This window comes from Sinocyclocheilus grahami, unplaced genomic scaffold (genome assembly GCF_001515645.1).
Source record: "Sinocyclocheilus grahami isolate Dianchi unplaced genomic scaffold, SAMN03320097.WGS_v1.1 scaffold172.1, whole genome shotgun sequence".
NCBI classification, from domain to species: Eukaryota; Metazoa; Chordata; class Actinopteri; order Cypriniformes; family Cyprinidae; genus Sinocyclocheilus; species Sinocyclocheilus grahami.
In genome coordinates, this window is record NW_015505351.1 from 838080 (window position 1) to 855349 (window position 17270).

Here is a 17270-nt window from a genome sequence, read left to right on the forward strand (position 1 = left end):
CATCCACTGCAAATGTTTCAGGCCAAAACTCTGGAGAATCCGCAGATATGCTTCAAACATATTTGCTCAAAGGAAAAAGCACGACCACAGGAATGCACAGGCAGATATTTGATCTGCGAGAGACCCCATAGTGCTCTGTAATGACTTTGGAAGCCAGAGAAGTCCTGCTCGGCTTCAAAGCTCTGGCCACCCTTCAGCCCCCAGCAGCATGGCAAATGACCTGTTAAAATCCACAGAGGGAAAGCACAGAGATTACTGGAAACAAAAGCAACTGAGTTGCGGTAATGAGCTTTTGAGGTTTGTGACAATGGGAGCCGTCAGTTTAGGGGAAAACAAGAAAAGAAGACGTATAAAGAAGGGGTCAGCTATTCCTTTGGATAATTGGAGCTTTGGTTTACAATGCGGTGACAACTGTATGATCACCATTAGTGGTTAAGTATTATGTCTGTATTTAAATAATCGCACACATGTAAACACACTCCATGTATATTACTCATTGACAAGGGTGTTGTCTATATATATATATACATACATACAGTATGTCAATTCTAATTATAAGTTCTAACATTCTTCGTCTGGCTAAGTAGGAACACTGAACTGCCCGTTATCTCACAATATCTGATTATCTCACAATCTCCCAAATATTGGCATATTCTTCAGCCTGGCTGATATATCGGCCAATCTAGTCCCCATATTGTGTGCAAGAATAAGGGAGAGAGAGAGACAGATCACAGTTGTTATGTCTCATCAGCAGGCTTGGAATTTGGGGGGAAAGTCCATGGAATTCTGTGCAATGGATTTAAAGGGGTCATATGATGTGATTTCAATTTTTCCTTTCTCTTTGAACTGTTACAAGCTCTTGGTGCATAAAGAAGATCTGTAAAGTTGCAAAGACTAAAGTATCAAATCCAAAGAGATATTCTTTATCAAAGTTCAGAGTCAGCCACACCTACCTAAAACGGCTCGTTCTAACACGCCCCCACATGTCTACCTCACGATGTGGGAAGATTTGCATAACGCCGCCCAAATGTTCACGCAAAGAAAGAAGGCGTAACTTTTATTCTCGCTGTAGTATTATTGACGCTGCAGCCATGTACGCTGTGTGCTTCGTTGTGAAAGCGATACTTCTTTGTTTGGTCTTCCAAAAGAGGATGATATCCACTTCGTCATGCCTAGAGCTTATCTGTGCTGGTCGCTGAGGGAATACATCAACTTTCACCGTGGACAAAGCAGAGTCCAGCCCGGGGTCCGTCACATGTGGTTGCCGCTCATTCGTCAGATCCGCCGGGCGCGCCGTTCTCAACTCCGCCGCCTCAGCTCACTCCATCCCGGCCTCAGCGCATGCTAAGCCGGGGTTTGGCTCACGCTAGCCCGGCCTCAGCGCACGCTACTCAGCGCATGCTAAGGCGGGGCTTCGGCTCACGCTAGCCCGGCCTCAGCGCACGCTAAGCCGGGGCTTCGGCTCACTCTAACCCGGCCTCAGCTCATTCTATCCCGTCCTCAGCACACACTAAGCCGGGGCTTCCCCTCACGCTAGGCCGCTGTGTTTTTCGTTGTGAAAGCGAAACTACTTTGTTTGATCTTCCAAAAGAGGTGCAATGCAACGCAACGCGTAAAAAGACAGTATAAGTCATTATAATCAGTAATTATGTCCCCACTGGATGCAAGAAATGCCTTGTTTGTAATGGGTTTTATTGTTGTCTCGTCGCTCCGGCCTGACAGGGCATCACAGTATGGTGAGGGGCGTAACATTTCCGTCTCACGCTTGAGGTATTCGGCCAATCACAACGCACTGGATAGCTGGCCAATCAGAGCACACCTCGCTTTTTCAGACCGATGAGCTTTGTAAAAATCGACGCGTTTCAAAAAGGCGGGGCATAGAGGAGAAACAATAATGTACAGTATGTGGAAAATAATGTGTTTTTTTTACTTTAAACCACATAAACACATTTCATTACACCAAATCTTTTTAGCAGCATCATATGACCCCTTTAAAACAAAACAAAACAAACACAAAACAAACCATAATACATTTTTTTTTTAAATAACAGAAAAATATTATTGCACAGCAGAATGTACTTCTTGAAGTATAAATAATAATAATAATAATCAAATTATTAAAACTTTATATTTAAGATTATATTTAATCAAAAGTTTCATCCATGTTTAAATTTAAACAGTAAACTTGGCAAAAAATAAAAACAACTGTTACATGTTAATTTGGTTTGGTTTGATTTTGATATAACTAAATTATTATCTTTATAATTTGATGATATCTATCTTGATATTAATGATTTATATTATTATAATTTGGTATTAACTTTGATATTAAATTTGTGTGTGTGTATGTATGTATGTGTATATGAAAAAATAATTGACAACGGGCTGTTGATTTATTAGATATTAGTATAAAAAGATCTTAAACAGACCTAAGAGTATTATTATATTACACTCTAGCTAATACAATAATTAATTTTTATAGTTTCATCCTTTTAAATTTTACTTTTGATGATCAAATGATGGAGGGCAGCATTTTCTAGAATACTAAATAAGCATATTAGAGCATATTATTTCTGAAGGATCATGTGACACTGAAAAATTCAACATTGTCACCAGGAATAAACAACATTTTAAAATTAAAATAGAAAAGTTTTTAAAATGGGAACTAATATTTCCAGTAAAAAAAGACTTCTTTCAAAAATGTGCAAAAAAAATCTCACCGACCCCAAACCTTTGTACTGTAATGTGTACAATAAGTTAATAATAAATACCCAAACGTATAATTTGTTATTTATATTAGTCTTAAAAATGGGAATGGAGTGCTCATATTGGAGAGCTCAATGCAGAATAACAAGCGTGAAGTAAAGGAGCTAATGTACTCCGGCAATCATGAGTAATACATTACTCACTAGAATTCAAATGATTGTGATGTGGGATGGAAGCTAAAAGAGGAAGAATCTGCAAAAATACGAATCCCGTTTGAGTGAATTAGTCTAAGGAACAAAGAAAAAGTGACATTTAAGAGAGAAGCAGCCTCGTTTCCTCAATAAACGTAAGCCTTTCCTCTGCCGAGCCCACGGATGCCTGCGCAAATGTGTATGTCATGGCCACAGCAGCCAAGCAAACAACCTGCCTGTTGCCAAGGTGACAAAAAGGCTTCTTACATAAATGTTTATTTATGAACAAATGGACTCATTTGATGCGCCGTTTCTCTGACCCCGCTGCTGCATGCGCCAAATTTGATGCAAAAAGGCGGCGCCTTGAGAAAAGAACCCAAAAAGAAAAGAAAAGCTCTTCTCCAGCTGATTAGTTAATGCTTTCTTTTCTTTTCCCACAGCAGATCAGGCTGCTAGTCTATTGGAAGATCAAGTGTAGCGCTGTGGCCGCAGCCTTGGGCCCGTTGTAACCTTGACGATGACTTAATCATCAGCGCACATGGAATGCAGTGGCGGCTGACCTGACTGAACCTGTGCTCGAGAGCACCTGTCCTGGTGTCAAAAGCTCCGCCTGCCTCTCGCTGCGCCGAGTTTGAACTCTCGCTTGTGCTTGTCATTTTCCAGCTTGATGCTGGGGATGCTTTGATGGCATTCATCAGGTGCACAAGGGGCTTTTAGAAACTAGAAATGTGACATTTGATTTTCCCCTGACCCCGAAAGAAAGAAGGTAGTTTAGAATAAGTCACAAAAGAAACTTAATACGGTCATTGCATGCTGTCTGTCAGACGGTTTTCTGTGTGCACACTTTTAAATAAATGCACGTAAATGGACAAATACATACAAATGATGTCAAAATGACATCTTATTGCAAGTATTCACATATTCACAGTCAGTTATGTTTGATTTGCATCGATGCAGTATACTGGATCCATGCATTAGGTCTTAAAGTGTCTTTAATGTTAATCAAACCACAAAAGTAAAAGTGAAAATCACTCCCTGCTCTTGGCTGAATCACTTTGTTAGCTTTAATAGGAATTATGGTATTTTTAATTAATGTGGTGAGGACTATGCAGTGGTTTATTTTATATTTGATTACTTTATTACATTTCTATATTATTTCCTATATGTTAGTTAGGTGGTCCTAATTCCAAAACCTAAAGCACTCTTTATTTATGTCATTTCATTTCATGTCTTTGTTCTATTGCTTTTAATTAGTTTTTTTTTCTTTTTGGTTGTTCTTTATTTTCCAGCTGTCTTCAGTAAGTTTGAGAAATTGTTATATTAGTTAGGCTACTATTATTTATTGCTGTGATATCAAAATTGGTGTCAAGAATTATAAAATTGTAATAGTATATAAAAATATTGCAATGACCTTAAGCAAAAATAACTATATTGTAAATAGATTTCACAGGAATATGGCTGGGCGATATGGCAAAAATGAAATCTCCTCTTCTTCTTTTTCTTTTTGTATAATGTTTGATGATTTTGATCATTTTTAATGTAAATCTAGTCAACTTCAAAATGTAACTACCAAATGATTACAAAAAGCAACATTCTCTATTAAAAAAACTCTATTCTCAGAATCAGAATGAGCTTTATTACATTCTGTACATTATTACATTTAATACATTTTGATTCTGAAAAATTCTATTCCCAGATTCTCTATTAAATCTGGTTAAAGAAAGCTCTATTCTAAGTGCACTGCCATTGGTCAACATGGTGTAAATGTAAAGCATATTCACTGGTTAGATATCTTTGCAGACAAGATGTATGAAATATGAAGGCAAATAATGACATTCAGTTTTAGAGGTGAACTCAAACAGTCAGTTTGAAGAACATTTAAGTAATCTGAAGGATCTTTTTCCTCCCCTTTTGTGCAGTGGAGAGGGTTTTGTGGATGTTAAAGTTTCTTCAAAGAACCATAGATGCCAATAAAGAACCTTTATTTTTAAGAGTGTAGAATTTACAACCATAGAAATATGGCTTTCAAAAAGAAGTGGTGAAGTGGCACATGCCATGTAAGCTGTGCCATGTCAAGTAGAAAGTTGGACTATTAGGGAATATCTAACACAACATGTGTGAGCAAATACTGACAGAATTTTTATTTTTGGATGAACGACTTTTTAAGGCTGACCCAGTTGCACCTCCAGTTGCGCTGTTATTTTGAGCCGTGATGACGACGTATTAGTGATTTTATTCATTTGCCCTTCAGGTTCTGTTTGAGTTTTCCGGTTGTTGACACATCCTGTCATTCTGCGAATTGTTTTACCATTACAATGTGTATTATCTAACATTCTTGCTTAGAGGCCAATATAATGATGAAAATGATTTGGAACTGATGAACAAGAATGCCTGTAACAGTGGCAGACAGCGTTTTCACCTTGTCTCAGGATAATTAAGTCCTGAGTGCCATTCAATGGAAAAATATCCAGAATGAAGGAGGATGATATATAATTTAAAGCAATGTAAGTCACTGGAATGGCTCCAGGGATCACTTGTCAAGCCGCCAATTGGTGGAACTATGCTGGCTGTAGTCTATGTGTGTCGGCCGCAGACATGGCTGTTGTCATGTTTCCCTATTTGTGCTATAGAGCAGTGAGCAGACGTCAGTGCTCTTTATGGGCTGTGGGTGCATATGGCTGTCAGTAACCGCTCTAACTACTCTTCTGCTGTCCACAGCACCCAACCTGAAGGGCCGGCCCCGGAAGAAGAAGCTCTCCATTTCCCAGCGACGAGACTCGCAGGGGCAGGGCGGTACTGCCAGAGAGACCAACGGTGTGGAGGGCAAGTCTCTAGTCAAGGTGGGCTGTAGAAATACACAGATGTTGAAATTGTGGTCTGTACAAATGACAAGATGGTTATTTTCATATTATGAATGAAATCTGGTGTCCCAGAGCCAGGCTTTCGACTATAAGCATAAGGTCTGGTCCACTTTGCAGAAGAAGTAAAACATGAGAAGACTGTCTGACCATCATGCACTGCAGTTTCCAGGAATGTTTGTGTAGAAAACACCATAGAAACTCCCCATTTCAGCAAATCATACAATGGCTGATGTTATAAATAATTACTATTGTGAACTAAATATATGAACTATGAAAGCACACTAAAATGCAAGTTTTACATGAATTTTACCGTAAATAAAATATTTGAATTTATAATAAGTGTATTAATTATACATTTATTCTGTAATGCTTACACTACATATTAAATAAAAAAGTAATTAATAAAATAATTTACTTAATATACTGCTGATAAAATAATAAACCTGATATATAAAAGGTATAATAAAAAAAAGAAAAAAATGTATATAATATTTTTTGATTAATCGTTTTTTTTAAATGACGTCGATTTGATATCGATTCTCAAAAGCCGCGAATCGATCTTTTCCGGTATTTATTTCAGCACACATTTAAAACAAGATCTAATTAACGTGAATCTTATCATTAGTCTTCTCCACTAGATGTCACCCTTATTTACCTTGCGTGATGTTACAACAGAAATCCTGTCATTCATTCATTCATTCATTCATGGTCATACGAGTGATTCGCAATGCTCAGGTGAAATGCTATAGTGTATGATGATATGAACACGAATGTCATCTCCAGCTGCTCTGAGAGTCACTTCATTAGCATTTTACCGTTTCATTTGAGAAAACTACCGTCATATCATATACACAGCAGCTGCAAGTTCTTCACGGCAACCCGTCAAAATAAAAGTTTAGTTTAAAGTTAAGAAACTGTCAGAATGTATTACTATTTAGCAGTCTTAAGACTCAATGCTACTACTGCTAATAAATATTAATAAATCTTTATTTTTAAAGGAATAATCACATCTGTTTTCTTTTTAATTTTAACAGTAAACCTCTGTTGTGCAGCACTTTGTTTGCCAAAAAATAAAAGGATTTAATTTTCTTTTTATTAGGATAAATTAAATTAATGTTTTATGCCTTTGTCTGATTATCAGAAAAAAATTAATAACATTTTATAGGGCCCTATTATTGTTTAAAAAAGGACCCTATACAAAAAAAAGAATAAGTTTAAAATACAGGCATGTGGCTTAATTTCTTTTTATTAATTCACCATTTGTAAACTGATGTTTACAGTAAATATTTTTAGAAATATCAATAGCATTTGTATTAAAACTATATTCACTGAATGTAATCAAAAAATCGAGAATCGAATCGGGACATCTGAATCAATACCCAGCCCTAATAATAGTAGAGATTAATATTTATTTTGAAACCTGCTATAAAAGAACAATATACTGCTTGAAAAAAGTTTTCATGTATTATAAAGTACTTAAATATTTAAATTTATAATAAGTTGATATATATAGTACTAAATAAAAATAATAAAGTTGATTTATAAAATAAACTAATATACTGCTATAGAAACGGGATCATTTAGGACAAAAATGACATAATAAAATAATAAAGCTAAAAAATAATCGTTTATCTTCCAGTTCTATATAGTCTTTTGAAAACTGCTATAAAAGAACAACATACTGTTTGAAAACCTTAATTTTACACAAGTTTTCATGAATTCACGAATCAATAAAATATTTGAATTTGTAATAAATTTATAAAGTAAAATTAATTAATAAAATAAACTAACACAATGCTATAGAAGCTGGATAATTTAAAACAAAAATAAAACAATAATACATTTAGAAAAGAATAGTTAAAAATAGAGTAAATTTAAAGAATAGGTAAAAAGAATAGTTTATTTTGTTTGAAAATGGCTATAAATTAACAGTATGCTGGTTACATTTTAAATGAATTACTGAATTAAATAAGCCTACATATTATCAGCTTCCAATATCATCCAATGCGGACAATTTCAGAACATTATTATTGTCCATTACTTACATGGGGCCCTATTTTAACGACCAGGTGCACTTAGGGCGTGTCCAAATCCACTTTTGCTTGTTTAACGACGGGAAAAACGGTCGGCGCGGCCGGCACGTGGTCTAAAAGGGTAGTCCCTAATTCTCTTAATGAGTAATTGGTGTGTTTTGGGCATAACATGCAATAAACCAATCAGAGCCTCATCTCCCATTCCCTTTAAAAGCCAGTTGCGCTCGCGCCATGGTGGGCTCGCTATTTACATGGCGGAATTAAATTTTTCTTTTTTAAAAATGTTTGTATGCTGCTGCGCGTCCCTGTGTGTGTAATAAGCAAAGTGTACGCGCGTTGTGCACTCGTCTATAGGCACATATTACTAACGCGCTCTTTAAATAAAGAAAAAATATTGCGCCAGACTTTAGACCAGGTTTTTGTTGGTCAATGGCGTGGTCTATTTCAGGTGCCTCAAAATAGCAACGCGCCAGCAATGCTCCTGAACACACCTCGTTTTCAGCCCAGCACACCCATAGGTGTGGGCACAAATGCATTTGCTATTTAAACAACGTGGCGCAGGACGTGAAAATGACAACTGCGTCGGGCTGAAACTAGCAAAAAACACTTGCGTCGCACCTGGCACCGCATTGCGCCAGGTGTATGATAGGGCCCTTGGTCACAGATATACAGGTCATCCTTAATTTCTGCATTTCTTTCAGTGCATAATTATTTTATTAGTTGTTAGTTATGAGCAGCTTAGCCTCAGTTTCAGTCCATCAATCTGAAGCACTTTCCCCCTCCTCCTGTTGTTTGTCATTTAGTGTTACTGTTTCTTCAGTTTCCCATGTTTGACTAATGGGCTTCAATTGTTTTTCTTCTTGTTATTTTATTAACCTTTGCCCCTACATGTCACTTCCTGTCCATTCTCCTGCCAGCATGAGGGCAGTGTTTTATGATCTTCCTCGTCTGGATGAATATTTGTTCGGCAAAACAGCAGCTAATTCACTCCAGCTTTGTTGAGAACCTTGAAAACATGCTGTGATCTAAACCGGCCCTGACTGTGATGTGATCTAATGTTTCGGAATGCCATCAGCTGCTTTACTCGTGATGGGGATCTTTACCTCACAATTTGAATGAGAGTCATGATCCTCCATGGAACACCACTGGGGTGTAAATCCTTAGTGTGCAACAAAAAGAACTGTATTTCAAGCAGAATAATTTGGCCTGAATAAAAAATGTATTCTAATTAAAAACAAAGGGTTTTTGTTTTTGCAGTTACTCTCATATGATATAGAACACGCACGCATATACTTGAAAAAGCATGTTATACTGCTTCCAGGGATTGTTTAGTTCATGTCAATGTAACCTAATGCTTCAGCATTTCTTTCTTTGACTTTTTTTTTTGTATTTGTTCACATATTCCACTGGCCTTGATAACTCCTTTTGGAAAATAAATGCTCTTGATTATTGGGAACAGATGGCTAAACAGACGTGTGTGGGCCAGCGATGACTGCAGCATGTGACAGCATGGTGGGGCCTGAAACTGTAAAACTGACTCCAGAACAGTTCTCAGACACTCACTCCTGGGTCAGAACAAGCTATTTTAAGTGTTTTAAGTGAGAGCTTGCAGTGGCATTGAGGAAATGCACAGCATCTATTTTTATGCCACATATTATTTTTTTTCCGGAACTGAAAACAATCAGTATGTAAACCAGCGGTTCTTAGCTGGTGGTTTGCAGGTTTTGATTTTTGTTTTTTTGGACAAAAAAATAAATCATTTTGTTATGTATTTTTGTCCTTTTTTCAGGGCCGTTCAAAAACGTTAGGGTTAGTAAATAAATAAATAAATATACATTTAAAAATGTTAAGGAAATTGGTGTATTAAATCGAGTAATACATTTTTATTCATCAAATAATCCTGAAAAAAAACTATGATTTCCACAAAAACATTAAGCAGCCCAACTGTTTTCAACATTGATTATCATAAGAAATATTTCTTAAGCAGAAGACTGCTGAAAATTAAGGTTTGCCATTTCAGGAATAAATTACATAAAATATATTCAGATAGAAATCATTATTTTTTGAAATTGTAATAATATTTCATAATTTTACTGTATTTTTGATCAAATAAATGCAGCTTTGATGAGAATAAGAGATTTTTTTAAATATTAAAAACAACTTACGGACACCAAACGGTAGCGTACATCCAAATAGCTTCTTTAAAACAAGACAAATTAAAATTGAATAACCTAAAAATCTTGAATTTAGTGTTAAGTATTTTTCTGACCCCAGTGGCAAATTCGTAAGCATGAATCTAGTGAAAATGAGTTGTGTTAGTGCAAAAACAATACAGTGATGATTATCCTGCTTCAAGGATGTTTTGACAATGTTACTGGAGAAGACCATAATAATTAAGAAAATTATTTTTCTTCCAGTGGTAAAGCTAAAAAAACATGAATTCAAAACCACTGATTTAATCACAAATGAAACACCACTTGTTGAGAACCACTGATGTAAAAAATGCAATCTTTTGATATTTTTCTGATGCAGTTCTGAAGTCATTCTGATGTTATTCACCTATGCTATGACAGACCAAGCGTGCTTTTCAATATGATTAAATATGTTTCTTTGCTGTGTGGGGTTTAGATTAAGGGCGACTCAAAATCAGGAGTGTCCAAGCCCCGGAACACCAGCAGCGGAAGCAGTTGTAAAAAAGTTTCGCCCGAGGATAACCCGAAGGTGGAGACGGGTGAGGAGTGCCGCACAGACGAGCAGGCCTTCCTGGTGGCACTGTATAAGTACATGAAAGAGAGGAAAACTCCCATTGAGAGGATACCATACCTGGGCTTCAAACAGAGTAAGTGCAGCTTCTTCACTTCCTCCTCCATAACAGAGCTCTGGAAATCTCAAGCACTACTTGAGACTACTTCAGAACAAATATGTGTCACTTCCACGAAATGAATGGCAAGCATGTTTCTGAAGTATCTGTTTCACAAAAAAATGCTAATTCTGCTATAAATTAAACATGATCTTCTTTCTTCTGTGAAACACAAAGGTATATCTTAGTTAGAATGTCCAGGAAAAAAAAATTAGTACGAGATACATGGTGATTTATTCAGTCAAGCTGTATATTGAAGCTCTCTGATCACATTTGCAGTCATGTGGCATTGCAAGAACTAATGACCTTTGCCGTTAATGATACTCACATCAAATTTTGTGCCACATAATGTGCCACAGAAGAAAAAAATTATTTAGGTTTGAAAAGACACAAGAGATTTTTATTTTTATTTTTGACATTGTGTCCATTTAGTTTACACTAAACAACCTGCAGTGTTCACAGTGACCCAAAACAGCAAAAATGTGTAATTTATGATTTAAAGTTGCAAAGTAGGTCAACATAATTTAAAGAGAGTACAAATATAATTATTTCCAGGCTACTCTCCAGGTCCCTTTAATGTAACATATCCAGCTCTGACCCACAGTACACAGTGTGAATAAACAAGTAGCCCAAAGTATGCAAGCAATCTATTACTGTCTAAATGCAGAAAGCAGAGATTTTATTATTCATAATCTTTCCCCTTGACTTTCAACCCTGTTGTCAGTGGAAAAAACATAGAATTACTGAATAGAAATATGTACAAGCCACATCTCATATGTCTATACATTCGTGATTTTGCGCATTGCTAAATAAAAAATTGTTTGTATCATGCCAAACTAGGCTACAAAGTTATGCGGATTTCCTTATTTTGCCACATGTACTATATTTATCTAATCCAGAATGCACACAAAAATGTGTGGTAAACAAAAATGACTCAAGAAATATAATTTAGAATCAATGTATACTGCAAATACAATTATCTTTTTGTATTATATATAATAACTCTGCTAATTAGAGTATTACGTCATTAGCTTAGCAACATGCTATCACCAAACTTTATTGGAATTAACTTTAAGCACCATTAGTATAAGCACCAATGGTTTTGTTTGAGTTGGCATGCTGCCTTATACAGTTAAGGAATAGATCTGTTTACTGACTGTGAAGCCTATTATTTACAGTTTATATAGAAGGATCATTTACGGTTATCGTGATCAAATAGGAACATATTTGACCTACGTCAAGATGCACACATGAGTGTAGGAGTCTCTGCGTGAGCCCAGAGAGCAGATGCGACGTACTTTGCCATGTTCTTATTCATACTAGAGGCGCTCGTCACTATAAACCTTTTTTAACCTTGTATGGTGTGACACACACTTCTTGTAGAAGATGATTTATTCTTCTATGAAAGCAGTAAGAAAGGGAATCAGGCATCGATCTTCTGGCTTAAGAGTGTTATGTGACAAAATTATGTTTTCAACTTCTCTATCCAACAAGTTATGTTTAATGAAGTGTGTATAAATTGCACTGTGCCATGTCAAGCTAAATTAAAGGGACGGTTCACTCAAAAATGAACACTTTGTTAGTTTATTCATATAAAAACATTGATCAATGTATATTAAATATGGTAAACAGAAGCTCAGCTGAACAAACCTCAGTGGTTCTCATGCATAAAGCTAGCATGTTTGAGCTGCTGTTTACCATGTCATTGATCAGTGTTTTTATGCAAATAAAAGGCTCAATTAAATCTTTTCATCATTTGAAGAGACACAATCATGTAATAAGACTTGATTAAACCACTGCATTTTTTTATGATCTCTTTATGAACTTTTTAAAGCTTCCAAATTTTGGGTTAATGGACTTTTAAATTAGGGGCTGAAATCTCTCAGATTTCATAAAAAAAATATCTTGATTTGTGGTTGAAAGATTAATAAAAATCCTATGGGTTTGAAATTGCACAATGACAGATTTTTTGGGGGGGGGTCAACTAATCCTTTAGTAGATTTTAATAGATGTTTAATAGATAATTATGCCTTCAGAAATGTAACAGAGTTGACATTAACATGGTTGACAGTTTCACAGATTAATTACAATGTGATGCATAGAAAATCAAAAACGGATATTTTTTTATAAATGCTTACTTTAAAATTTTTAATTGTTTACAATAAAATTGTTTACAATTTTGAATTGTTTACAAAACAAAACAATATATAAGACTAAATGAAAAACCTGAAAACTTTTCTTGAATAATTATTTAAAATATATATCATCTTACATTCATGTAAAATTATATATATATATATATAAAGAAGAACAAATGGTAACAAGGTTGGTTCAAGTTTGAACATGGGGACCAGTTTTTTTATATTATGCCAAATAAAATCTAAAAGTATATAGAGAGACAAAAAATGCATGAAGAAAGGAAATACCAGTGGGAACAGACCAAACAAAAATGTCCAAGAATGTAAAATAAAAAGACTCCACAGTACTTATAGGCACCTTTTCGAGGTAGATAAGTTAGAAAGTTGTCCCTTTAAGGCTACTGCCCCAGTGACAAGCTGTTGTACCCCTAAAGGTACAATCTTTGCACATTTTTTCAGTAGTATTTGTGCCATTACTGATGTATTAAAGTGTCAGAGAGAGAGCAGCTCTCGGCTGTAAGTTTAATGTCATTCAGCCGACTTAAAAACAACTCGCCCTGTAACCCGACAGTCCATCAGAAGTAGCTATTGGGAGGAGGCAAAAATCAATACCGCAAGATATAAGGACAGACAAACACCGCTCTGACAAATGCAGCGGCTTTGTGTGTGTGGTGATTGAATCTTGATTGATTAGTCCCCCAGCAGCAAAGACCCTCATTAATTTCTGCTGTGCCTTATTCATAAATGTGGCACAGCTCTGCTTCATTAAACTGACACAAATTTATTTAGTTTCATCTTTTTTTTTCTTTCTCGCTCACTCTCTCCTCTGCTTAGCATTAGTATTCATATGGCGAAAATTAAACGGTGGGGAATGGATTGTTGACAAGCGTTTCAAGTCATGTTTTAATTTGATGTTCAATTGATTGGAAGAATGTGTTAGTATGGCTGTGTTCGGAATGGAATACTAGCGTACTATATGCTGCACTGTATACACTACTATACACTTAAAAATAAAGGAGGTTTTCCAGGAAGGAAGGAAGAACCATTTTGGGTTCCCCAAAGAACTTTTCACTTAAAATAACACTCTTAAAAGTCTTGAAGAACTTTAAAAATCCATGGAACCTTTTCATTGCACATAGATTATTCAAATGTTCTTCACACTAAGACAATAATGGTTCTTTTCAGAACAGAAAGGTTCTTCAGGGAACCCAAAATGGTTCTTCTACGGCATCACTGTATAAATCTTTATTAAGCATTTTTAGTGTGAAGAACATTTTCCTAATCTAAAAATCCTTTTCTGCAATGGAATGTGTCCATGGATGTTAAAGGTTCTTCATGGAACCAAAGATTGAAACAAAGAATCTTTTTCTGCAAGAGTGTGTATATACAGTACTGCCTACTATTCTTTAAAAAGTAGTTCGTAAAAACTATGCATTTCTATATATACTGTAGCAAATCTCAACTGCTTGATTGTTTATATCATCTCAAGATGTAATATAATTGCCCAGCTCTAATCTGCTAAAGGCCTGAAGATATTAAGATATTATAAAGATTAGCATCATAATTTTCTGTAAAGCTGCTTTGAGATGATGTGTATTGTGAAAAGCACTATCCAAATAAAACTGACTTCAATTGACAAATTTAAACAGTAATATGTTACATTAAAGCCACATGACCTCATTATTTTTGGCGTCCAATTATCATTTCCAAAATGAAACAATTTTGCCCTTTTTTAAATTTAATTTAGTGTAAAACTGTCTTATCTTCTAGCAGTCGGATCAAATAATGAGTGAAATGGGATGTTAAAAACATGGCTGTAATTACTTCCAGTTGTATGACCACACTTAAAATGGAAGGTCAAGTTGAAAGTTGAGTACATTGCATTGTGGGATACAGTAGTGCATACTGCACATTTTTTGCATATAGCAGGTCATCTGGCTATTTCATGCCCAGGAAAATTCTCATAACATGCGCAGTGTACACTATAGTAGTATGCTATCCCGAATACAGCCGATTTAAACGCTTCCCTCCGCTCTCCTGTGGAACTAATCGTCATCCTTGTTATCCTTCTTACAGTAAACCTTTGGACTATGTTTCAAGCGGCTCAGAAACTGGGAGGATACGAGGTGGTGAGTGTTTACACGATTTGTTTGAAATCCAGTGCCGTTGGCAGCACGCTTTTTCCTTTGGCTCTGAAAGATTCCTGAAAAACAAGAGTTTCGTTTTTTTTTTCCCGGCCTGCCGTGTAATGTGTGTTTACTAGTCTCTGGCCTGGATGCGGAACTCTCTCAGATCCAAATCTGGCCAGATCACTCGCAGTTGTTATAAAATCTACAAGTGGAAAACACGTGTAACCCTTTTGCGGTGGAGGAAATTGGTCGGGGCCCGTTCACTACCCATGTTTAGGCTCTTAAGGGACCATTATTGTGCAACGAGCGAAGTGCGCAATAAAGGGAATTCACTTGGCAGCTTATCTGACATCTGCTCTGCGAAAGTATGGTGAAAACATTAAAGTCCCTTCTACGCGACCAGCTATTCGATATTTTCGGCGTTCATTCATCAGCGTTGAAGCTGTTTAGATTAAGAGCAAACAGGAAGCCACTTCTTGCGTATTGATACCGCTGTCTGCCTTTCTCTGTCATTTTTATGTCCCCTGGCTGCTCACGTTGTCTTTGCCACAGAAAGCTTGGCTTTAAATGCAGCTGACATCTGTAATAAAAATCATCGTGCAGGAGGAGCCATGACGTCATTGGAAACATTTATATTGCTCAAAAAGATCAGATTAAACTCCTCTCCTGAGGTTGAACTGTACTTGACTGTGTTTTGAAACCGCAACTGTACTCCGGACCCAAAAACCTGATGTACACAATGGCCATGTTAAAACAAACAGCAGTCAAGGGCTATTATGACTGAGGGAGTTTAGAGAAGGCAGCGGAGGCCACGGGCGATTCTGTTCTCATGCTGTCAAACCTGCAAACGCTTCATTAAACGCCGGAGGAGACAGCAGATGCCCTACTCAATGAGTCAAATTACAGACGGAAAGTAGAACACATGGTCGACGGTATTTTAATTGAAGTGTTTTTACATTTGAATCGTGATTAGGTCTCCGTGGACATCGAGTCATACTGTATTCCGCAACACTGTGAGAATATTGTACTTATTTGTGTTGTAACTAGTCTGTGGTGAATACATTGGCCAGGGTGACTAAATCACACATGCATTAATTTCCCAGCACTTGATGCATGTGGTTTCCCACAGAATGCATTTTATTGAGAGAGGCAGCCGTTAGCTGTGGGAAACGGCCATTAAAAATCTTTTAACCCTCGTACGGTGAATGCACTAAAGGTCTCTCATGAATATTAATGGCTGTGTATGTGAATTATGTTAATCGAGTATGTGTTTTCTTTTTTTCGATTCGGTTAAGAGTCTGCATACATCAATACTCAATCTTATGACCTTGCGTGGGACATCATGCGCTCGGTGTCGTTTAATAAGTATAAAGCTTATGGGATCTGTTTAATATGCACCAAGTGACCCTCTTATTTTCATCATTCCACAATAAAGAAAGCCCAACATAATGTTGAATGCATGAATAGTGGAATGCTAATATCAGTGTTCATTTCATTTCTGCTTCATGCACACATCCATTACATGAACGTCCTTGTCACTCATAATAAACTCGCACTTCTCATTTCAGATCACAGCACGCAGACAGTGGAAAAGTGTATATGATGAACTGGGCGGCAACCCGGGAAGCACCAGCGCCGCCACGTGCACACGAAGACACTACGAGAGGTTGGTCTTCTCGTTTCCTCATTAGCCAGTACTGATTTTGAATCTGCAGATTTCTGTGGAACTGATTTAAATATGTTAAACGATGCTGAGTATTAAACTTCTGTTGGTGGCTTTTTAACCACATTTCTACTTCAATTTGTTGTTGAAATATAACCATTTAAACAATGGCTATTATAACTTGCTTTCATGATGGATTTTTGCATGCACACATTAAAGGGTTAGTTCGCCCAAAAATGAAAATTCTGTCATTAATTACTCACCCTTGTGTTGTTCGAAACCCGTAAGACCTTCGTTCATCTTCGGAACACAATTTAAGATATTTTTGATGAAATCTGAGGGCTCTCTGACCCTCCCATAGACAGCAAGGTAACTACCACGTTCAAGGTCCAGAAAAGTACCAAGATGATCGACAAAGTAGTCCGTGTGACATCAGTGGTTCAACTGTAAAGTTACGAAGCTACGAGAATACTTTTTTGCGCAAAGAAAACAAAAATAACGACTTTATTCCACATTTTCGTCTCTACTGCGTCACTTTGGACGCGCGTTCACGTCATCACACTGTATCAGGGTCAGCGCAGGCGCCGCCACACGCTCGCGTCCAAAGTGACGCAGTAGAGACGAAAATGTGGAATAAAGTCGTTATTTTTGTTTTCTTTGCGCAAAAAAGTATTCTCGTAGCTTCGTAA

At 36.6% G+C, this 17270-nt stretch overlaps 1 protein-coding gene across 1 annotated transcript in view; it reads left to right on the forward strand.

The window, feature by feature from the left end:
• arid5b (AT-rich interaction domain 5B) overlaps nt 1-17270 on the forward strand; it is a gene marked incomplete at its 5' end in the record, with an annotated part of 117042 nt that overhangs the window by 53303 nt on the left and 46469 nt on the right. Inside the window, 4 exons of the mRNA XM_016283249.1 lie at nt 5616-5737; nt 10420-10630; nt 14866-14918; nt 16487-16584. Of these exons, the coding sequence (XP_016138735.1) occupies nt 5616-5737; nt 10420-10630; nt 14866-14918; nt 16487-16584 (484 nt within the window). The remainder of the gene's footprint in view (nt 1-5615; nt 5738-10419; nt 10631-14865; nt 14919-16486; nt 16585-17270) is intronic.